Source organism: Trichechus manatus, unplaced genomic scaffold, assembly GCF_000243295.1.
Source record: "Trichechus manatus latirostris isolate Lorelei unplaced genomic scaffold, TriManLat1.0 scaffold00038, whole genome shotgun sequence".
Classification (NCBI taxonomy): domain Eukaryota; kingdom Metazoa; phylum Chordata; class Mammalia; order Sirenia; family Trichechidae; genus Trichechus; species Trichechus manatus.
In genome coordinates, this window is record NW_004443974.1 from 16,341,841 (window position 1) to 16,366,794 (window position 24,954).

General features: G+C 42.1%; 1 protein-coding gene across 3 annotated transcripts in view; it reads right to left on the reverse strand.

Moving 5' to 3' along the window:
- MED27 (mediator complex subunit 27) overlaps nucleotides 1-23,477 on the reverse strand; it is a 237,913-nt gene extending 214,436 nt beyond the window's left edge. For all 3 annotated transcript variants that reach the window (XR_002824001.1, XM_004375777.3, XM_023730825.1), the window contains exons 1-2: nucleotides 23,237-23,477; nucleotides 20,873-21,017 (exon numbers count right to left, since the gene is read on the reverse strand). Coding sequence is in view for 2 of the 3 variants with exons in the window: in XM_004375777.3 (XP_004375834.1) it covers nucleotides 20,873-21,017; nucleotides 23,237-23,439 (348 nt within the window). In the remaining variant the exon portion in view is untranslated. The remainder of the gene's footprint in view (nucleotides 1-20,872; nucleotides 21,018-23,236) is intronic.
- Nucleotides 23,478-24,954: the final 1,477 nt, after the last annotated feature.

The window sequence follows — 24,954 nt, forward strand, 5'->3', positions numbered from 1 at the left end:
CTTTGGACTAATCTTTCCCTTGTATATTGTTTTCTTCATTCTCCCTTGCTCCTGAAGGGGTGAGACCAGTGGAGTATCTTAGATGGCTGCTCACAGACTTTTAAGACCTCAGACTCTACTCACCAAGGTAGAATGTAGAACATTTTCTTTATAAACTGTTATGCCTATTGAGCTAGATATTCAGAGACCACAGTCCCCACAGCCCTCCGCCCAACAATTCAGTCCCTCAGGGAGTTTGGACGTGTCTAGGGAGCTTCCATGACCTTTCCTTGTACAAGCTATGCTGGCTTCCCCAGTAGTGTGTACTGTCTTACCCTTGTGAAGGTACTTTTTAATGAAATGTATCTCATCAAACAAAACAGACAAGTACCACCAGTCAGGGAGTGGGAGGGAGTGAAAGACTGATAGTTGCAGAATATAATATTGTTCAAACCCCCTCCTCAATCTAATGCTTAAGTGACCTGTCCCAGTTCACCAGATTGTAAGTGGCAGAAGGGCCTGATTACAGATTGTCTAACTCTAGATCCTTTTTTTTAAATTGTATTTATTTTGTTGTTGTTGTTGAGAATATACACTGCATAGCACACAGCAATTCAACAGTTACTAAATGTACAATTTAGTGACATTGATTACACCGAGTTGTACAACCATTCTCACACTGCTTTTTGAGCTGCTCCTCCCCTATTAACATAAACTCACTGCCCCCTAAGGTTCCTATCTAATCTTCCAAGTTGCTGTTGTCAATTTGATCCCACATAGACAGTTCTTAATACAGCTCAAGGCAGACCTTTTTTACTAGTTAAGCTAAACTATTGTTTGGTTTCAACACGACTTCAGGGGATATTTTTGGTTTAAGGTTTAAAGAGGTTTATATATAAAAGGTTTATAGTTTCAGGGGCTCATCTACCCACAATGGCTCCAGGAAGTCTGGAGTCCATCAGAATTTGAAATTCTGGTCTACATTTTCCCCTTTTGATCAGGATTCAGCTACGGAATTTTTGGTCAAAATGTTCAGTAATGGTAGCCGGCCACCATACATTTCTTCTGGTCTCATGGCAAAGGAGGCAGTTGTTCATGGAGGCAATTAGCCACACATTCCATAGTCTCCTCCTATTCCAGGCTCTTCTTCCTCTGTTGCTCCAGGTGAACAGACCAATTGTTGTGTCTTGGATGGGGGTGCTTGTAAGCTTTTAAGACCCCAGACACTACACAATGAACTAGGCAATAAAACAAAAGCACTAACCACATTATTAGGCCAATTCACTGGGATGTCCCAGAAACCATAACCCTAGATCTCCAAAACCAAGGACCCAAATCCCATGAGGTGTTTGGCTGTACATAAGCAGCCTCAGCAGCTACTCTTTTCTTTTTGGTCATTGTTGTGAACACATAGATCCTTTTATTCTTTAGTTTGCCTTTGTTGCCTCAGCAGCAGCAAATACTGTGTAGCTGCTTTCTGGAAAACATGGTGGTATCCTTATAATGAGGGCATTGTTAAAGAATGGCTCTTCTTTTAGGTAAAATCTTTTGATAGAAACTTCCAAAGGCTTATGTAACTTTATATGTTCTTGAACATTTACATAAATCACAAAGCTCATTGTCAGTATTCTTATTTTCAAATACATGAATAACTGATTGTATGACTCTGGCAGAAGAGAATCTCGTAAGTGAACTGTAATCCCCTAATCTTTAGTTTTTTGTTGTTGTTGTTGTTTTTGTTTTTTACTTTGGGTGACTAATGCAAAACTTTATAGATAAGCTCCCTAAACCTTCAATACCATAGAAATGATCTGTGACCTTGGTTATTACTCAACCATTCCTTATGGCAGAGATGTCATAAAAGTAATGTAACTTTTAAAAATCTGAGCTTGTACATCTGTAAAACAGGGCTAAGATAACCTAACCCTCAGGGTTATTAGAGAATTGATGATAACAATAGCTAGCATGTACCAGCCACTCTGAGCCCCTTATATATTAGGTTTCTGATCTTCAAAACAATCTTATAAGGTAGGTACCATTATCAACCTCATTTTATAGATCAGAAAACCAGAGTAAATTGCCGAAGGTCACAATCTAGTGAAGGGGAGAAGCAGGATTTGAACCCAGGCAATCTGGCCCCAGCTCCACACTACAGTGTCTCTCTCAGGGTTTGATAAGATGATGGACGCTTCCATGCTTTAGAAACTGTGAGTGCTAAAATGAACAGACGGCATTACCATAACCTTCACTGTATCCTTTCTTTGCCCTTTTCATATTTGCCTCACAATAATCAAGATAATTTGCCTTCTGTTTGTATCCCCAAACTAGTTAAAAAAAAAAAACTTAATATGCATTATCCTTCAGCAAGTCAAGGCGTGACTGGAATGCATAAACCAAATAAAGACATCTTACAACTGCGTGCTTAGGAAATAGAGTGGTTAAGAGTGACTCTCCTACCCAAACCGAAAGAAGAACGCAACCTGGAAGCCCACCTATGCTCCCTACCTATATTCCTCTCAAAATTATGTTTAATTTAAATTATAACATTGGCTTCCAAGAAAATTAAGCTACTTATTTAACTGAAAGTGTTTTGTTGGTTTGTTTTTCTCTGATGGGCCCTGGTAGGCACTGGAAATAACAACAATGAACAAGCAGATATGGCCCCGTTCAAATCTAGAGGGGTGTCCAGGCAAACAGTACTTATCTAATGTGAATTGTGCTACGATCTGGGCAGTAGTGGAGAGGGCTGCAAAAGCATACAGAACGGGTACCTCACCCCAACTTGGAGAGTTAGAAAAGGCTCTCTCAAGTATATGACTTATAACGAGTTTGCCAAACTCGAGATGAAAGGCACAGTTGTCCAGACTGCCTACTCCGCCCAAGACTTCAGAGATCAGCCACAAAGTTCAAGGATCCCCAGAGCCACCTTCATTTCTGACCAGCTGGCTACAAATTCAGGTGTACCCAAAGACTCCTTCAGGTTTGACAATTTGCTAGAATGACTCACCAAACTCAGGAAAGTGCTACACTTATGATTCCACTTTTATTATAGCAAAAGGATACAAATCAGAACCAGCTAAAGGAATAGACAGAGCAGAATCTGGAACTGATGAGGTTCCAAACACAAAACTTCCATGTCCTCAGGGATATGTTACCTTTCTAGCATAGATGTGTGACAAAACATGCATGGAATACTGCCAACGCAGGAAGCTCATCCAAGCCTTGGTGTTCAGAGTTTTTATCGCGGTTACATTACACAGGCATGACTGACTGAAACATCATCCATGTGGTTGAACTCAATCTCCAGGCCCTCCAAACTCCCTGGAGGTCAGGCTGATTATCACATGGCTCAAAGTCCCAAACTTCTAATCACATGGTTGGTCCGTCTGGTGTGGTCAAACTTCATCCTTGGTCAATCTCTGAGTAACCTCATTAGCATAAACTATAAGAAGTGGTGTGGTCCAAGGGGCCCACCATGAATAGCATGAATAACAAAGACACTCCCATCACTCAGGAAATTCCAAGGGTTTAGAGATTACCTCCCAGGGACCAGGGACAAAGGCCAATCAAATTCTTTATTACACTAACTATGGAAAAAATGAGAAAGTATTAGCAAAGCAAAAAGGGGGCTGGGGCCCTTTTAAGCAAGGGAAATAGCTCGTGCAACTGAGACAGAAGGGACTGGCCACACCAGGGAGGGTTAAAGCCTCAGGCATGGCTAAAGCTTTGAAATCCACACTCCTTTCCGTGGAACAAGCAAATGGCCCTGTTCTGCTTAACACTTCCTCGTAAGCTGTTTTTTCAGACAGACCAGTTTGATCCAGTATCTTGGGCATGCGCATTGCGCCAGGGGACGACTTTTCTAGAAACATGAGTCCCCGACGAGACTCAAACCAACGTCTCAGAGAACTGCACATGCACAACATCCCAGAGTAAGTGACGCCAACTGACCCAACAGCTTTAGCGACGGGTTCCATCTTGAATTACCTCTTGCGCACGCACCTAACGCACTCTTTTTCCAGAAACTCATACCGCTTTCATGAATAAAGATGAAACCACTTCCCACCTAGAAACTTTTATAAGCCTTGTAAACCCTTTATTTGCAGAGACAAAGGCTAGCGTTGCATAGTCTCTCTTTGTCTTTGCTCGTGAGCTACTTTTGCTCAATAAAGCTTTGTTCGTGCAGAAAACTTGAGCCTCTCCTGGTCATTCTTGGTCAGTAGAAGGCAAGAACCTCATAGCGGATACCCAGGTTGGGCAGAAGACCTCAGCAATGCAACAGTGTGAGGCAGGAGGCAGCACGTTGCATATGGCTCTTTAGTTGGCTAGGTGCTGGAGGTGGGACACAGGAGCCAGACAGAGCCAGACCATTATAAACTACATTATGGAATTTGTCTTATTCTGGAGTACCAGAGGAGTCATCAACACATTTTAAGCAGTACAGTTCCGTGATCAAACTTGCATTTTTAAACGTCACTCTGACTGCTGTGTGGGACAAAGACCGAAGGTAGTTAAGGCAGGGAGGCAAGTTAGGAGGCTGTTGCAAACGTCCCTGCAACAGAAGACGGCCTGAAGTAGGGTGGGAGCACTTATTCATTAAGCACCAAAGTACCAGGCCTGCTAAGCACTACAAATCACAGACACATGAGGACTCAGTCGTGGCTGATATGCAGAACAAATGAAGCCCAAAAGGCAGGGATGTTGCCCTGGTTTGATCTGGGGGTTTTCCTTAAACCACCCTAGTGTATGGTATTTCCAACTCTCCAGTAGACATCAGCTCTTCACTCATCATCTTCCTTACAAGGCTGGCTTACAGGAATGGATGAGTGGGAAGCGCACCCCGGACAGCACCAGGCTCAAAGATATTGTCAAAGGCTTACAAAAGGTCTTTTCCATTTTGCAAATCATCAGAATAAAGCAATTTCCCCACAGGTATCCTTTGCTAACCAAAGCTTTGAAAACCTTCCTCAAAAACAATACAAGACCATCACTATGTGATTAAGAAAGACAACGTTTTCCCTATTTGGAGGAAGGCTCAACAGGAAAAGCAACATTCCCCACAAGACATTTTCCGAGGAAATTTCCGTGTCCCGGCTTTGTAAGCCTAGGTCCCCAAGTATGTTTTGGCCGAGGATTCCAAAGAACTGTCAGCAGGATAATGTGATTACCCTGTCTGAGCTACTGTGAAAATGCATTAAAATCTCAATGTTTGAGCTCATCCAAGCAATTAAAATTAACACAGATTGCTCCATTTTAGACTGGGAAAAACAAGGGATGGGGTGTTTGCCTCCATAATCCTCTGCTATTTCTTTGAGCATTTAAAAAGCATTTAGAGCTGGCATTTCTGTTATCCAAACCAAGCTTGAGGGTAACCTAGTAACCAGGAATGTCTCCACTGGCCCAAGTTAGGTGTTTAGGGGTAGAGGACATAGAGGATAGGAACCTAAGGTGATGCAAGGAAAACTAACACCCACTGAGGACCTACTATGTGCCAGAGTCTGTACTTGGTGCATTCACCACCCAGAAAAAGAAATGTTGAAACTTAATTTGCAGGTGGAGAAGGTAAAACTTGAGAGGAACTGACTACAGCACATAGAAACTATCATAGTGATTTTAAAAGGAAAATATATTCCCACCTTATCACTAAATAAAACTCTTCAATGGTCATTTAATTGTTTTCTGTTCACTAAGAGAAAGAAGTCGAGAATTCATTCTATCTTGAAACTCTGGTGATCCTACTTCTTATCACAAACACCACAGACGATGTAGTATTTTGAATCAATGCATTCAGTTCTGGGAAACATACCAAATTATAAAATGATTTTAAATGGCGAGTTAGATAAATGACTAGACAGACAGCAGGGAGGCAGGGAGGCAGTTAGGCAGACGGAGAGAGCACAGTACAATACAGTGGATCCCAGCTCACCTCTGGGTGAGGTCCTGAAGTCAATGCATAAAATTACTCACACACACAGGCAAAATCATCCTTCAGGGCTCCAGATATCGAAATGAAATTTAAACAGACCCAGTCGTAAATACAGGGAATAACAAATATCTAGCATTCTTTGCTACAGAGTCACTAATCCATATTACAGTGGAAAGTTCTCTTCTGACAGAAACAGAACAACTGGGTCAGATCTGAGGTCAACAGGAGCAAAGAAGTCAGTAACCTGAAGCTGATCAAGTGCTTTGTTTTTTCTTCTGGACATAAATACAGGATATATATTTAGTGTTCTGTGTAAATCAGGAAGAATCCCTTAAAACAAGCACAGTCTCAGGCTGGAATAGGATAAGGGCAAACTGGTGACATGCCACGCGCAAATAAACTAGAAAACTGTGTATTACTAGCAATAAATTTACATTTGCATTAAGCATATGACAGAATTAAAATGTACCAAGCTATAAAAACAGGATGGTATTTAAGATATTAGGACAAGACAAAGTTTCCTTTATGTTCAGACACTGTTCTAGATAAATTACATATGCCAATTAAGTCACCCATCACTCTGTGGGTTGTGTTCCCAGTCTGATAGTAAAGACCGGCAAGCTGAGGCACAGGAAGGCCACTGATTTGAGAGAGAGACCAGCAGTACAGCCAGAATTATTATTAAAATCAGGTGCTTTGGGCACTTTACTCCCCTGGTCAAGTTAGAGAACTGAAAGTAGTTTAAGTTCCAGGAAGATGGGAATTTACTGGCTTCGTTCACTGTTGTCTAAAACAGTGCCTGGAACATAGCAGGTGCTCAATAAATATGTATTAAATGGACATACTGGATATTTCCTGGCAAAAAGCATAATGCCCCCAAAAGCACAATTTGGAAATGAAAAGATTGAGCATTTTATAACAAGTACAACCATTGCCTCACATGTGAATGCATGCCCACATTCAAAATCTGCAGACTCTTACCCTTCAAAATCTAACGTTTATAGGAGTGATTAGCAGAGAAGCATGCCCAGAATGCTTAGCAGTGGCAACAACTGACAAGTGATCAATAAGCAGAGAAGCCCACTGACTGAAGATAACAAACGGTACAATGTTAACTTGCCAACTCTAAAACACGTAACACACACAAATGGGGAAGGACAAGAGCAACTGGCATCTCTTGAGCCCAAAAGGATTAAGTACAATTCCTGTTAAGAAGAAGGAAAAAGTGGGGGGTGGTGTCTATCTTTACACGGCCATTCTTTGGTGCCCCCAACCATGCCAGTAAGGCTGTCTCCCAGCAGTCCTTTTTTCTTCATGAGATGCCCAGCAAAGATGCCAGTTAGTTACTAAGATTCTAACTTACCATACCAAGAGCTGAAAGCAAATGAGGGTGCCTGCCTCCCTTTGCTCACAGAGGTCAAGGGAATTCCCTGAGCCATTCCCACGCATGGGCGGGCCCCATGCAGACATGCTCTGGGCACAGAACGCAGCTGTCAGTGGATCACACCTGCCCCCAATGATTCCTTCAATATGTCATGTGAACTGACCACTGCTCCTGCTTCACTGACAGCAGGTCAGCAGCCACAAAACCACATGTAAAAAGGCGGTGTTCTAACCGGCCTCAACAGCAGAAGAAACCTCTCCACTTTTCTGGACATTCCCTTTTCAAGCTGCCAAATACTGCTGGTCCCAGGGCCAGAAGTGTGACACTGGACAAGTCACTCTCTGTATAAAATGAGGACCTGATCACTGAGCTCCCCTTGAGATCTAACACTCAACAGGAGATACTCATAGTCCCTAGAGTTTGTTGGGAAATATGGCAGGGGTGGAGGGAGAAGGCCTCAATTACTAAGTACCTACCTACTACGTACTAGATGCTAAGTAGTCAAAGCTGACTCCACAGTCCCAACCCTCAAGAACAGCAGACAGATCTGGCGATGAAGCAGCTGCAGCAGAGTATGATCAGTGCAGCCAAGAGGCTGTGGGGGCAAAAACAGAAGCGATCAGCTTGGCCTGGTCAGGATAAGGCTTCACAGAAGAAACATTTCAACGGGACTAGAGTTGCAACAGGAGAATGTGCTCAAGAAATTACAAGGCATTATTCCAGACAGAGGGGATGACATGGGCAAAGGGACAGAGACCATAAGCAGCAAGGCACAAGCCAACTACTCTGAGTTCATCATGGCTGAACCAGGGTGCATACAGTAGAGCAGCCACAAATGAGGCTGGAGAAGATTTCAGAAAGAGTCTCCAATTCACAGGGTTTGAACTAAGTTTAGCAATGTGACAATGGGGAAAGACAAAAGTTGCTGACTTGTCAGAACCGACTAGGTGAGCAAAATGTTCCCAGAAGGAAATGAGGGTCTTGGGAAGATCCATGCACTTTGTCAAGTCAGCAAGGAAAAGCAGAAGGCTAAGCCAGGCCCTGGCCCAGGGATAGGCCCCAGCAACAAACTTCACCAAGCCCAAGAAACTGGTGCCTCCCCAAACAAGTAAGTGACTGCAGCAAAAGAACACCCAAACCAAAGGGGAATGCAGAAAGCATGCTCCAGAAGCTAAAGGATGCAGTGAGCAGGAAGCAAAACAGGCTCCCCAGCTTGTCCTCCTTCATACAGGGCAGAAATCCTGACTCCAGCCCAGAGGATCTCTAAGAAGGTCTGGCAGTCAGAGGAGTAGAATTTAGGATAAAGCCTCTTGGCACTCACTTCCATACACTCATCCCTTTCAATTCTCCTGTGTCTAACAACAACAACAACAGCAAAAAACCTGGGGAAAAAAAAAAATCAAGGTACAGCAAACAGAAGGAGATTCAGAAGGAAAAACACAACCTGAAAAAGTAAAAGGAAGAAAATTAGAGGCTTCAATTTAACCCCATTCAAATACTTTTTCAGTGTGTACTTAGAAATAGCTAATAACTACTGTTTATAAGATATCACTATGTGCCCTACCCTAAACTAGAAACTTCACATACACCTTTTTCTAATACACTCAGAACAATCCTTTGAGATTGGTATTCTGCCCATTTTATAGTCCAGCAGACTGGGGCTCAAAGGCTTAGATTTGCCCAAAGTCTAAATCCAAATATAAGACCAGGCTTAATCTTATGGAGGAAACAGACAAGTAAACAGGCAGAATGGAATAACAATAACAATGGGGTAAACACAGGGGACACCTAATTTAGATTCTGGGGATCACGGGAGGCTTCCCAGAGGAAGTAACAACTAAGCTGAAATCTAAATGACTAAGAGGAATTTTCTAAGGAAAAAGTACATGAGCAAAGGCCCTGAGACAAAAAGATTATGGCTCCTTGGGGAACTGCACTTAATTTTCGAAGACTAGAATTGGCAAAAAGAAGAGCAGGGAAAGTGGAAAGAAAGCTGAACACTGAAGTAGTCATGGATGAAATGGCACAATGTCTGCTTTAAAATACTCCAGCCCTCACCATCCCTCATCCAAACAGGTAGGGGAGGAGGGGCAGGAACGGGGAAATATAAGAAATAAGATTGGCAAAATGTTCTTAATTGAAGCTGGGTATATGGAGGTTCATTATACAAATTGAAAATTTCCATAATAAAAAGTTTTGGGTTTTTTCCCAGATTGAAGGAAGGAAGGAAGCAAGCAAGCTAGCTTGCTAGAGAAGTAAGCTCGTGCTAGTCCATGAAGGGCCCATAGCGGTACTGCTGATGGTAAACAGGTAATGTACATGGACTTCCCCCGTGCCAGGGTCTGTGCTAAATACTCACAGGCAGTTCTCACATAATCCTCACAACAACCCTGACAGACAGGGACTATTGATGCTATTGTACAGATAAGGAAATTGAGACTATGTAATCTGCCCAAAGATCTGTCTAATTCCAGACTCAGGTTCCTGAGCACTATTACTAGAGTGCCTCCAAATGACAGCTAGGAAACTGGGATTAATCCTAAAATAGGTGGAGGAAACCACTGAGGAGTTGCAAAATCAGATCTCTATAAAGATCCCTCGAGAGCTGCCAAACGGAAAATAGATTAGAAGGGAAAGATTATAGGCCAGAAACCAGTGGGGAGGCTGTAGCCATTACCCCAAGCAATAATGGAGTCCTGGGCTCAGGTAGTAGCAGTTGAGATGGAGCAGAAAGAGCTGAGAGGCTTTGAGGAGGTGGAATCAATAGATCACAGGCAGTAGGTGTGAGGAACAGTGAGTAGCCATGGATGACACGTGGGTTTCTGGAAACCTGACTGGATAAGGCATTCCACCCCACAAGGAGCAAGTTTAGTGTAAGGACAAAGTAGAGAGACAGGAGGATTTTAGTTCTGGACTTCTTCAGTCTGAGATGCCTGTGAGACATCTGAATGCAAATGCCTGACAGGCACTTTGCTATATGCCCCAGTAGAGTTAGGTGGCATCAGTGCATGGCTGGCAAGTGAAGCTGCAGAATGGATGACATGCCCAGGAAAGGCACATATAACAGGAGACAAGCACTAGTAATCTAGCTGCTCTTCTCCCAGCTCAAACTCAGCATGAAGAAGAGAAGACAAGAAAACAGGGAGATGTAACAATAGATTCCTTCTGTATGTGTAAGTGATACGCTTCCACCACCACCATGCAACTTACCACGAAGAATAATGCTATGGGGTAATTTCCTTTCTACTTAACATTCCTAGAAGAGAAGAGAAAGTGCCCTTTTAGGCTCTGGTTACAATCTGCAGATTTTGGACAAACCACACAAACCTAAGCAGTTCAGAAAACGCTAATGTAAAAGAGTCAAAGAGGGAATCGAGACGAGTTCCCCACGGATAGAGTGACTGGTGAGGGGCAGTCCTGACACATGTCCAGCAGCCTCTGCAGCCTCCCCAAAGCAGGTCCAGTAAAGCTTTAAAACGATTTCCTGCTCTTTTATAGAAGACGAATGATGGAGTCACAAACTTGATTCCAGGCAAGAATAAAGTGACAATTATCTGAATCCACAACTAATAAGTAGAACATAAAGACTGGAATTAAGCCAAAGCCCTTGGGATAGAAACCATTTAGAATTATAGGGGCATCACTTGATTTTCACTAACATTTACACTTAGTGTGTTACTAGAGGCTAATGCTGTCTAGAGAACCTTTGAAAGGTAATTTTCAACTGAAGTCCTCAAGGGCTGCTACTCTACTCTAGGATGTTCCGAGATGCTCTGCAGCATATACAACAGCTTATGTGTACTTAAGCACCATCACTGGACAAGAAAAGAGGTGGGAATATTCCTCTCCAGTCCCCAGATTATGCTTTCATTTCCGTAACTACAGAAATACATAAATAATCCCCACTGAACCTTTCCAAGCTAGAGCTGAAAGGGACTTGAAAGATCATCTAGTCCCTCAATGAAGCAACTTGAACCCAGAGGAATAAAGCCATTGGCAGAAAGACACACAGCTAAACAACAGACAGTGAAGACTAAATAAATACAGCTATCCAGAATCCTCTGTCCACTGTTCTCACAACTACATGCTATCTTACTAAAGGTTTACCAATACCTGCTGAGCACTGTTCAAGGTACTTCAGGTGTATTAACTCATTAATCCTCACGACAACCCTATGAAGTAGAAACTGTTATTACCCACATTTTACTGATAAGGAGGCTGAGGCACAAATTATCAAGTTGGTAAGAGGGGGATGCAGATTCAAACCCAAGAGTCTAACTCCAGAGCCCAGCTGGCAGCAAGCACCTAGTTTACAAACTGGATATAATCCAAATGTTTATTTTTAAATTGGCCTTTGTGTTCAAACATCTTCCTAAAGAAACAATGCTAAAAATAAGTTAGGTTCCCAGACTAGACCACAATATTTTTCCAACCACGTAAGAGGGCTACAGAAGCGATCTAAATTCCAAATACTGGGAGGAAGGCCCCGTTGGGTGACAAAATGAGAAGAATCACCCTGAGTTTGGGCTAAAAAAATTTTAAGTTTTGCATTATGAAAACATAAAGAGTTCTCCTACCCATGACACTAAAGGTCATCTTGTTCAAAGTTGTTAGAAATCTATGCAGTGTAACAAATAAATAATCTTATAGCTGTGCTTTAAACTATAAACTTTTAGAAGTAGCTTGTTTATTTCACATAATTGATTCTAGGTGATCAGGCCCACTGAAACCAGAAAGGGGCTTTCATTGGGCTTTCATTAACCTTCACTTGAAATTTATTCTTTCAGAAAACAGTAACATATCATGTTTTCAAGATTAATGAATATACCATTTTCAAGATCAACGAACATAACCTGTTTTCAAAACTTTGCGGGTCTTATAACCACGACCCACTGATGCTGATTGTCTTTAATTGTTTAGCAAAGCTACATAAATGTCAAGTACTCACAAATTTTGTTCAAAAGTTCCTGATAAAACTTTGTCTGTAAGTACTTTAGGAATCCTGATTAACCAGAGCACTCATTTACTCAGTAAATGATCACTGCCCAATTGCAAATTGTCTATTAAACCTGTATAACAGTCTGTTAATGGTATCCTGAGTTGTTTATTTTTTTGACAGGACAAATGGTCTGCCCTGGGCAAAATGTACCCCTTCTCACCTCCTCTGCACTCCTCTCGTTTCCCCTTATGGTTTCTTCCCAGGACCTTTACCCTGCCTTGGCTGTTAATAGTTGTTAGGTGTCGTGGAGTCAATTTTCACCCATAATGACCCCATGTGACAGAAGAACTGTCCCTACCGGATTTTCAAAGCTATAATCTTTATGGGAGATCACCAGGTCTATCTCCCGTGGAGCCGCTGAGTGGGTTCAAACGGTCAACCTTTCAGTTAGCGGCTGAGTGCTTAACCACTGAGCAAGCAGGGCTCCTTGTCCTGCATCTACTGCCCCTCAGTTCCCACATCCCATCCACGCCTGGCCAAACTACCAAGGTTTTCAACCAACACGCTGTCTATCTCCCTCACCAAACTCCCAATCCCTCACTCTACCCCAGGTTTTATAAGAAAAGAACTCCCCACACCCAACTAATTTATACTAATGTGTGAATTGTTGATATCTATGCTCCGGCTTCCCCAGGGAGGAAAGATACAGATTACCTATAGGAATCTCTAATTTGTAGACTTTTGGGGGAATATACTGAAGACAAATGTGGGAGGCCACGTGGTAGTACAGATGTCACTGCAAGGAGACAGGTACTTCCTGGGAGTCTGTCCTCATCATTGCTTAAGATAACAACACCAGCCCGTAGACAGTACTTACTGTGTGTCAGGTAAGTGCTTTAGTGCCTCATTTAGTTCTCATACATCTTTCTGAGGTGTACACACAGTTGTCATCCCCATTTTAAAGAAAACTGAGGCACAGAGAAGTTAGCCTCACAGCTGCTGGGTAGCAAAGATGGGATATGAATTACGGTGGTCTAGCTCTGGAGTCTATAGCTTTTAACCACTGAGCCATACTGCCTCTCCATAAATAAACACACAGGCACACACTATTACTCTGCTTGGTAACAATAACTACCATTTATTTAGCACTTCCTATGTGGATGGATCTTGGCTGAGAGCCTAGAATACCAGGAAGATGTTTACCTGTGTTTTACTGACTGTGCAAACGCATTCACCTATGTGGATCATAACAAATTACGGATAACACTGAGAAGAATAGGAATTCCAGAACACTTAATTGTGCTCATGTGGAAGCTGCACACAGACCAAAAGGCAGTCATTCAAACAGAACAGGGGGATACTGCTTGGTTTAGAATCAGAAAAAGTGTGCATCAGGGTTGTATCCTATCACGTACTTATTCAGTCAGTATGTTGAGCAAATAATCCGAGAAGCTGAACTATATGAAGAAGAATGCAGCATCAGGACTGCAGGAAGACTCATTAAGAACCTGCAATATGCAGATGATACAACCTTGCTCGCTGAAAGTGAAGAGGACTTGAAGCACTTCGTGATAAAGATCAAAGACTACAGCCTTCAGTATGGATTACACTACAACATAAAGAAAACAAAAATCCTCACAACTGGACCAATAAGCAACATCATGATAAACGAGAAAATACTGAAGTTGTCAAGGATTTCATTTACTTGGATCCACAATCAACTCTCATGGAAGCAGCAGTCAGGAAATCAAATGACGTACTGCACTGGGCAAATCTGCTGCAAAAGACCTCTTTAAAGAGTTGAAAAGCAAAGACATCACTTTGAGGACTAAGGCGCGCCTGACCCAAGTCATGGTATTTTCAACTGCCTCATATGCATGTGAAAACTCGACAATGAATAAGAAAGACTGAAGAATTTATGCATTTGAATTATCGTGTTAGCGAAGAATACTGAATATACCATGGACTGCCAGAAGAACGAACAAATCTGTCTTGGAAGAAGTACAGGCAGAATGCTCCTTAGAAGCGAGGATGGCCAGACTTCATCTCACATACTTTGGACATGTTATCAGGAGGGACCAGTCTCTGGAGAAGGACATCATGCTTGGTAAAGTAAAGGGTCAGCGAAAAAAAGGATGGACTGACACAGTGGCTGCAACAACGGGCTCAAACATAGCAATGATTGTAAGGATAGCGCAGGACCAGGCAGTATTTCATTCTGTTGTACACAGGGTCACTATGAGTCCAAACCGACTTGAGGGCACCTAACAACAATGTGAGTTAATCTACTAAACATTTTACCTACATTATATCACTTAATCCTCACTGCAACCCTATGATACAAATACTATCTTCAATTTACAGATGAGGAAACTGATACTCAAAAAGTTTTTTCACTTTTTCAAGGCACAGAGTAAGAACAGAGCTGGATCAGAACCCAAGTAGCCTGACTCCAGAACAAGCCTTTATACTTCTGAATCCAATATTACCTAGAAATTCAACAGATTGGTTTTGTATTGTTGCTGTATTCTTTTTGGTTTTGTTACTTTGTTCTTTTCAAAATGGCTCCCATGGTATTAGGGTTTGGGGATGGGGAGAAAGGAGAGTGTAGGGTTTGAGTTTAACCAGAACAGTTTATACTATATTCAAATGCATTATGCTAGCAAGTTCATTTTGAGTGACAGGGTCTATAAAGATTAGATTTAGGTGAAAGAACACCTGTAAGAATGGTACCTGGTACCTTTGCTAACAATAAGGAAAACCCAGAACAGTGGCTGATCCTAAAGTCATGCTGATTAAACTTTGTGGGCAATTTAAGTAATTTTCTTGAAGTAGATTTTCTTTGCTCATTGTGTTCTGGATGTATTTGTTTTCCCTGTATATCAGCTATAGAGAGAAGAATGAGTCAAGGGTGGGCCTAAGGGTAAAGGAAAACCTAGAAATAGAAAGTGTTGTTGTACTGTTGTGTGCCATCTAGTCAATTCTGACTCATAGAGACCCTATAGGATACAGCAGAACTGCCCCATAGGGTTACCAAGAAGCAGCTGGTGGATTCAAACTGCTGACCGTTTGATCAGCAGCCTGAGCTCTTAACCACTTCACCACCAGGGCTCCCGGCATAGAAATTAGTTATTGATAATTCACAAAGTGGGATAATCCCTTGGTGGAATTGACTGTCTTCAGACACTTTTCACTTTACTGCCAAAACAACAGCTGCCACAGAACACCTGACATCAGGTGCAGAAGCTCTAATTAACCTGACTCAAGCAACTCCCAAGACTTCTACCAAGTCCCTGTCCTCTCCTAAGCACTGACTGTAAACCCAGCTCACGTAGAAAGGGCACACTGGGTGACAAACAACGTACATAAAACTGCTAACCTCAGCCCTCAAAGAGCTTATCATCAGTTCACCAACTGACCTCACTCTGTCCTTCCAAATTATCCTTCTGGAATCCAGCCCTGGCCTCCATCACGGGATCTCAAAATTTTCTCTCATCTACAAGTAGCACAACTAGATTTCTCAGTAATGGCTAAAAATGGAAATACCCTTATCGCACTTCATCAAAAATACAAACAAGCAAACCGCAGAAGGAGTTGTAAATTAAAAATTCAACAGAAAAAGCTTTTATTTATTCTTTCATTCATTCAATGAATTTTAATTGAACACTGTGTACAGGCATCCTGCTAGGTGCTGGGGACTCTCAGCAGGGAACAAAGATAGGCATATTACCTCTCCTTTGGGGCCTATGGTTGAGTGTCTATACATAGCTATAATCTAGACTTCCTTCCAAAGAGCAGAAGGTCCCTAAAGGAAAAGGCTCAATGTTTCAATTTAAAACAATCCCAACCCTGTTAGCTCCATAACAAAAACATAAAGAGCACCTTTAAGGATGCATTTGAGAGATATGAATGTCACAGTAACAAAGCTATTAAATAATTAGATTCTGATGGAATAATTCAGGAGGGTAGAACTGAGGAAATGTCTTCAGACTTTCTAACCGAATATTCTTGGGATAGAAAGTTGCTCTTTCTTTTATAAAAATGAAAAATTAAGCATGTAAAAAACAGCAGCAGCAGCACCTTCCTACAGGCCCACTTCCTAACCCCAGGAGAAAGTGACATCTCTGGGATCTTTGCTGTTACAGATGCCACCAGAGAGAAGTCAAAGTCTACTTTTCCAGGTAAATACACAAGTAACATTTGCCATAAACAAATGACAAAAAATCAGTCAGAAATAAAAGCCAAATGATACCAAGTTGGAAACCTTCAGAATAAATTCAGTCTAGCCTGAGACTATGGCTTCCAGACACCCTTTTAACTCAGAACTGAAGCCACTCCCGAAGTTCACCCTTCAACCAAAGATTAGACACTAGTTTCATAAAAAAAAATAATAATAATAATAACACATGTGAGGATCGTGCTTCTTAGTTCAATCATGTATATGAGACCAAAAGGGCAACATCTGTCCAAAAGTACTAAGGAGAAGGCAGGAAGGGACAGAAAAATGGACAGATGGAGACAGGGAAGGAGAAAGTATTGACGTATCACGGGGATTGCAACCAATGTCACAAAACAATTTGTGTATAAATTGTTGAATGAGAAACTAACTTGCTTTGTAAAGTTTCACCTAAAGCACAATAAAAAAATAAGTTCAGTCTAACTTTCAGTGTATCTGAACATAATAAACCAATCTAAGGTCTACATTGTCTATTTTACAGCAAAGACAGACAGCACTGATGCCAATTATTTTTTGCCCTAGTCAAGAGAGTCTGTCATCCTTCTACAGAACAATTATCTCTAGGTGCATAATACTTAAAAGCTGAATTCTTTCTCCAATTCAGCACAGAAAAAGTGCTGCTCACAGCAATCTGACATCATTTCATTAGATTAATTTTTAAGTGTGTTATTCTAACAATTATGCCAACTATCATGTAATTAATAATCCAACTGACTTTACAAAAATTACAAAACCCCCTAAAGAAAATTAGTCATTCAGCATGAACAAGACTTTTCTATGGCCAATAGTACGTAAAACAGAAAGTTCATCACATAATGGGTGGTATCAAAGCCTTTCCCATACTTCCTACAATTCTTAGCCAACAACGTGTAAAGCTGACATAGGCAACTTACCACAAACTTCACTTAATATACAAAAGCACTTACTGGTTTAAACTCTTTGAAGGTAAAAAGATGAATGATGAAAGCTTTAGCAATTAAAAGGCTCTTTTCATTTGTAGGAGAGGAAAGATAAACATATATAATTATTTGCTTCTTCCATGTCCCCAGCTGTATATTAGAATACTGGCTTATTTCTTGGGGCTATTTTTGGGGGTTTATTAAATAAACATACATAAAGCACCCTTACCCTTGTTTTCCTCTTCCACTTCTACTTATCTTCCTGAGTTTTATGTAGTTCTATACCCAAAAAAAAAAACAAAAAACAAAACCATTGCCATAGTGTCGACTGCAACTCACAGCGACCCTACAGGGCAGAGTAGAACTGCCCCATAGAGTTTCCAAGGAGCGCCTGGTGGATTCGAACTGCCAACCTTTTAGTTAGCAGCCGTAGCTCTTAACCACTATGCCACCAGGGTTTCCATGTATTTCTATAATACACCCTAAATCCTTTCTAGAGTAAAAACCAAACCAAACCCTTTGCCATCAAGTCGATTCTGACTCATTGCAATCATACAGAACAGAATAGAACTGGCCCCCATAGGGTTTCCCAAGGAGCAGCTGGTGAATTCGAATTGCTGACCTCTTGATTAGCAGCCTTAATGCTTAACCACTGTGCCACCAGGTAAGGTACAAATAAATAATAGTTAAATAGGACATGATTTACTGTAACAGAAGTAAAATACACCTTTTACCTCCTTTGAACTGGCAGTGGCTGCCTAATCCCAGAACAAAGAGTTAAGAGGAATATAAGCCCACACATGGCCTCAGCAGAAAAGAGTACCATGGTTAATTAGTGATGTCTGCCCTGGACAAGAGCAATAGTTTGAGGACCCACGTACCATGTATTTGCCATCCCGTCCTTCAATAAACCATTAAAAATTAGTAAAATGTGTAGAGATTCATGAATAAAATATATGAACTATTTCTAGGATTCAAGTTAAAGGGGGGAAAAATGTTTTCTATAGTCGAAAACCTTAAGCAAAATTGGACTAAGCCATCAAGTTTCAGAGGAAATAACAGTGAGCTAAGTGTGAAAATCCAAATTTTAGTCTAGCTGGAGACTCTTGAACAGGTCAATTCACTAGGCCTCAGTTTGCTTGGTTCTAAAACAAGAGGTTGAATAAATGGATCTCTTAACCATTTTCTTTAGCTCTATTGATGAATGCTACAAGCAGCCCCAAATCCCCTCTCTGCTGATAGTATCAGGGAGCTGATGAAAGAACCCTTTACATACACATGCTTAACTTCACCAGGCCAAAGACATGCTTAAAGTCTCAAGATTCCCTCACATCGCCATTTGGGATTTATCATCTAGGATAAATTTCTATGTATATTTTTAATCTGTAATCTCCAAGGGCAAGAAGTTCCACATACATTTCTTTTCCTTAATACAACCTCTTTTCCACCTTGAAGCTGATGTGGGGGTCAGAAGCAGGGGCTTCTATTTTAATAATCCATAATTTGGCAAAGAATTAAAACCACCTTCCCTCAAAACGTAAGTGTCATCACTTCAATGTAAACAGTCACTCATGGTTTCAAGATCAATCTAAATCTTCCCGCTACTGAAAAGTCTGTCAGTCTAGCCTATTCCAAGAACAACTTCACCCACATGATACATCAACACAACTTTCTTCTCCAAAAAGCAAAACTTTCTATAAGAAATAAGTCACACCACACACCTACTGATCAGATCCCACCCAACCACCCAGTACAATGAGGTTAAAATGACCAAGAGCATCCCTGAGAAAACAAGGAACTTCAATTCAAGCAGGACAGCCTAAGAGAGGAGTGTTGTCTGTGTATGGCTAGGACAATCCCACATCTAGCCTTGGCAACTGCAACAGACATCTATAATTTTTTAGTCTACCCTGCATCCTGTTGTTTTGGGACCTGCTTCTCTCCAGCTTCAAGGAGCCCCGCCTTCTCATGCCTCAGGTGATCAGAGCTGGCCAATGAGAGAATCCCTTCCCCTGGATTCAATGCACCATCTTGGGGCCACCTACCAAGCAGGGCCAGAATCCTTTTTCAGGGCCTAATGTGGACACTAGAGATCACCAGGTTTAAGGATCATACAAGCCTATAGTTGCCCGGGCTATCTTTTCCACTACTTGGAGAGCCTCAGGCCAACACAGAAGAAAGCAGGTCTGGAGGTGGCAAGAGAGAGACAGGTTACTGCCACCCATCTGAGTAACCTGATCCTCATGAGCTGAGCTTCATACTAGAAATTCCCTAAATGTTTTAGTTTTTTGAACCAGTGAAGTCCTCTTTCTCTCTTTCTTTCTCTCTCTCCCTGCTTCCCTCTCTTTTTTCACATAACCTAGATTGAACTGGGTTTGCCACCAGCAGTCCACAGTTTGGAAGAAACGGTGTATAAGCTGAATGTATGCATATGAGGTTCAAGTTCTTTCTTCAGTGCTCCATGGTAAATCATCTTCTCCCTAAATCTCACTTTAAAGCAAAGAAAACTAAAATACTCCCATAGAGAAATTCAAAGAAGAAATTGTGCACACCAGGAAGACTGTCAAGGCTCACCCATCATCCAAGATCTAAGGCGGAAAGGCCCACTGGAAAGAGGGAAAAGATGATGGCTAGCTGGAGAGGGCAAAGCAGTTCACAACCAATAATTGTAAAAATAAATATCTCCAGGAAGGTAGCACAATGTAATGAGAAAAGCTTCCAAAATCCTCCCAGGCTTATATTCTGGTTCCCCAATCAATAAAAAAGAAAGCACACACACATAACAATAACAACCCACAGCACCCAAACAAAAGGAACTTATCAATAAATAAATACACTGTTTCCAGGCTTATGAGCCTAATTGTTCCTGTTATTTCTGGACTACAGTTTAGTTTTTCTTTTACAGCTCTCCTAGGGTCTATGCCACAGGCCTGCCTGCTGAATGAAACATGAATATCCAATTCTATGAAACGTGTTAAGAATCTCCCTCAGATGGTATCTAAAGTAATTAGACAGTAATTAAAGAGTAATCCAACAAGCAATATTCTAGTGATGTTCTTCTATCAAGGACAGGGGAAAACATAATACACACAACATTAACAATGGGACTGGCTAAACATTTAGACCACCAGTCCTTAAGAGGGTCATGGGCTCCTATGAGAAGTTGATAAAAGCTACAAACCCTTCCCCTAGAGAAAATGCACATACCATAACATTTTGCATAAATGTCAGGGGTTCATAAACACTGCTCCCAACACGAAATCCCTAGGTTAAAAACCCAACTTAGAATTTAAAAAAATTTTAATTACCTATGCATCATTATTAATCCTCAAAGACTTCAAAATACTACAAAATAGCTTCTAGGGAAATTCTAAAACTTCCAACCCTACAACCCTATGCTGAATCAAAAACAAAGAAAAAAAAACTTACCCTCACATTCTACAACTTAGGATATGAGAAAACTTGGTTTTTCTTAAAGTTAGCTTCCTTCGTAATACGTCTCTCTTACCTTGTTTGACCATTTATACGCTTGAAGGAGTTGACTATAGAGAGGAGTTTTGTCCTGCACAGGATCCAGGCTTAAAAGTCCGCTGTTATGGAGAGGATGGTTCTCAGATGGCTTGCCTACCAAATTGCTCAGACGTTCCAGCTCACTGAAAAGTAAACAGAAAACAAGCCTGAATCCACTGAATTCCAAAGTAAAGCCAACCATCACTGTCAAAGACTGCTCTTTAAGTTGTCCATCAGAAGTCTCTTCAAAAGAAATACTTTTTGAAAAGTTAAACAGATTCAGGCCAATCAAGAAAACCCCTAATTGGGAGCTTGTCTTAATTTAAAACAGAGCTTCCTGGTGTCTTTTCAAAGGAGAAAAAAGTTAAGAGCACTGGAAACCATAAAATGGCTCCTAAATTCAGGATTTAACAACTCTAATTATTCTCTGAGGGGAAAGGGGACTTACTGGAATTTTAAAGTGTGGCATAACACTACTTCTCACTAATGGTTTTCAGACCCACGTGCATATTACATTTGGCAGAACAGCAAGTACCTGAATGATGATTATTTATCATTCACATAGGGATAGATTTGTACATGATGCTTCACAGATGGTAAAACTTAACAAAACAAAAAAGAGATAAAATAAACAAATGGAATGAGAAGACACCATGGAGGAGGCTGCGTCAAACAAACACACTTCAGTCTAACAGGAAAATTCTAGCAAAGCTTGGAAAAGGGAGCCAACAGCAAAAACACATTCCAGGAGCACGTTTCGAGGGGCCAGTCCCAAACTACCAACAAGAGAAGTCTCCCTACGAACAGCCTCTCATATCACATTCATTTTGGAATCTTCGGCCACCTTTCTCTTGGTCCTACTGTACAAAGATTTAAGAAGGCAAAGGGGGCAAGGTAAACATCGTAAACTTTCTAAGATGTGAAGTGTTCTACTAACATCCTGGACATTACAAAGGGAAGAAAATCGGAAAGAAAGTGGAAATGGAAGAGAAGAAAGAGCAACCGGTGCATTTCCTCCAGCAGGGAAAGTATTAACTGGCACTGTGCCAGAGAACAGCAAGTGGATGTGGGAGTTGAGGAGGGGGTGTGTGATTTCCTGGCTTTCCTCCAAAAAGAATGGCAACTACTTAGGGAAAAAAGCAAAAAGAGGCACTCATCATTTGGCCACCACCACCTCCTCCATCCTACCTCCTTCTTCCATCTGGTTACTAAGGAGACCAAGTTGAGGGGGGAAAAAATCCAGCCAGTCCAGAAATCATAGGATAACCAGCTCACCAAATGCCTTCCTCTGCTAAGGTCAGTTCTGATAACTAAAGGAAAAAAATCCTGGAATTCTAGACTCCATGGGAAGGACTGACTCTCTTAAGGAAGGGAAGGCAAGTTCAGGACCTACCCAATTACAGAGTGTCTACTATGTGCTGGAAACCCTGGTGGCATAGTAGTTAAGTGCTACCACTGCTAACCAAAAGGTTGGCAGTTCAAATCCACCAGGCACTCCTTGGAAACTATGGGGCTGTTCTACCCTGTCCTATAGGGGTCACTGAGTCGAACTGACTCCAAGGCAACAGGTTTGGTGTTTGTTTGTTTGTTTTACCATGTGCTAGGCATTTTACGAACATCCTATCATTTAATCCTTACAGCAACACTATAAAGTAGAAGAAGGTGAGCTGTAAAAGAGGAGGAAATGTACAATCCTTAACTCTAAAGGACCACAAATTCATTGGGGGGTGGGGGAGAGGGAGTTACGCACAAGTGATTAAGCTGGTTAAGCTTGAGATTAACTCTATCGAAAAGGAGCTGATCTGGAACAGCTGGAAGTGAGAGAGTACAGGTCAGGTCATATGGGAGAGGATAAGGTAAGAGGGAAAGACAGATCAAGATCTGATTTGTCGTTTGGAAGGGTAGGGATAGAACTAATTAATTCCAGGTTTAAGGGCGGAGAATTGGGACCCAGATCGGTTCACTTTAGTGAGTGACCTGGTCCCACACTGGTCAGGTCCTGTTTGGTCCTATCAGTACTGTTTGATCAGGCATGGTGGGACACACAGGGCCCACAGGTGAAAATTTTGCCAGGCTAAATGAGAAGTGGAACTTCATAGCAACAGTATGCCTCCTCGTGAGGAATGGGACGACCAAAGAAGGGGTCCAGGAGGCGGGAGACAGCCAGAACTAGCAGGCCAAGAGAAGGGAGACGAGAAAGCGGGGGTGCGGAACGAGGTGGCCCTGAGGGGCAGAGAGAGGTTAAGAGAGGACGAAAAGAGAACGGGGAACAAGGGAAAGGGAGAACAGCCCCTAACTAGGAAGACGCGCGAGGTCCAAATAGGGCTGGTTCCCCACTCCAGCCCCCTCAGCCGGTACCTACTTGAGATCCCGGTTGACCGAATGCAAGTTGTCCTGGAAGTGCGCAATGAAGGCCTTCTCCCGACCCTCCAGCGTCTCCTTGTTCCGCATGCCATCTTTCAGGCAGTCGAACACCCTGCTCACGCTGGAGCGCAGTGCCTGGATAGCACTAATCGCCTGGGCAAAGGCCTCCAGGTTCACTCCGACACTTATCACCTCCGCCATGATGCCGCCGCCACAGCTGGCTTCCCCAAGCCTGCTATGCCAGCAAAAAACCGCGCTCGTTGATGACGTAGATGCCTTGAAGACCTGTGGGAAATGTAGTTTCTGCGGGGTAGGGCTGCCTCGGTAGTTTGTGGCGCACAACCCAAAATAAAGTTTTCACCTGAACTAAACTATCTCGGGGGCAGGACAGTGATAATCTCGATTTAGTGAGGTCAGGTTGTACTCTCGGTTTCCTTAATGGCGAGGAGATGAAGTTCCCGCATTACTTCAAACTTGCACTCTAGGAGTCATATGGAAAAGGATTGCTCAGAGCAGTAAAGTGTCCTTCGATCAGTGCAAAAATGTAAAACCTGAATGTGATCATGATACCAGACAAATTGAAAGACATTCGACAAAATAACTGACATCTGCTTTTTCAAAAAATGTCTGTGTCATGAAAAAGAAAGAAGGAATGAGGAACTGTCCAGATTAAAGGAGACTAGGGTAGAGGGTCATCGAAAAAGAGGAAGACCCTCAATGAGATGGATAAACACAGTGGCTGCAACAATGGGCTCAGACATAGCAAAGATTGTGAGGATGGCACAGGACCAGGCAACATTTCATTCTGCTGTACCTAGGGTCACTATGAGTCAGAAGTGATTCAATGGGATAGTCATGGATTGAATTGTACCCCCCCCCCACCAAAATATGTGTCAAGTTCGTTAGGACATGATTCCCAGTATTGTGTGGTTGTCCTCCATTCTGTGATTTTCCTACGTGTTATAAATCATAATTTCTGCCTGTAGTTAAAGAAGATTATGGTGGGATATAACACCCTTGCTCAGGTCACATCCCAGATCCAATGTAAAGGGAGTTTCCCTGGGGTGTGACCTGCACCACCTTTTACCTTACAAGAGATGGAAGGAAAGGGAAGCAAACAGAGAGTTGGGGACCTCATACCATCAAGAAAGCAGTGCCAGGAGCAGAGCACATCCTTTGGACCCGGGGTTCCTGTGCAGAGAAGCTCCTAGTCCAAGGGAAGATTGATGAGAAGGACCTTCCTCCAGAGCTGACAGGGAGAGAAAGCCTTCTCTCCTGGAGCTGATGCCTTGAACTTGGACTTCTAGCCTACATACTGTGAGGAAATAAATTTCTCTTTGTTAAAGCCATCCACTTGTGGTATTTCTGTTATAGCAGCACTATGCGACTAAGATAGGGACCTAACAACAATAGGGAGACATGCAGATGGGGGCAGCAGTGATTCAGTGGTAGAATTCTCCCACTCCATGTGAGAGATCCAGATTCAATTACAAGCCAATGAACCTTGAGCACAGCCAACATTCATCTGTCAGCAAGGCTTACCAGTTACTATGACGCTGTGTTCAGAAGCTTTCAGGCTCAGAAAGACTAGGAAGAAAGACCTGGTGATCTTCTAAAAAATCAGCCAGGGAAAACACTATGGATCACAACGGTCCAATCCCATTGTGCTTGTGTTTTCATGAGTCTGGGCCTACTCAACGGCAGCTAGCAACAACA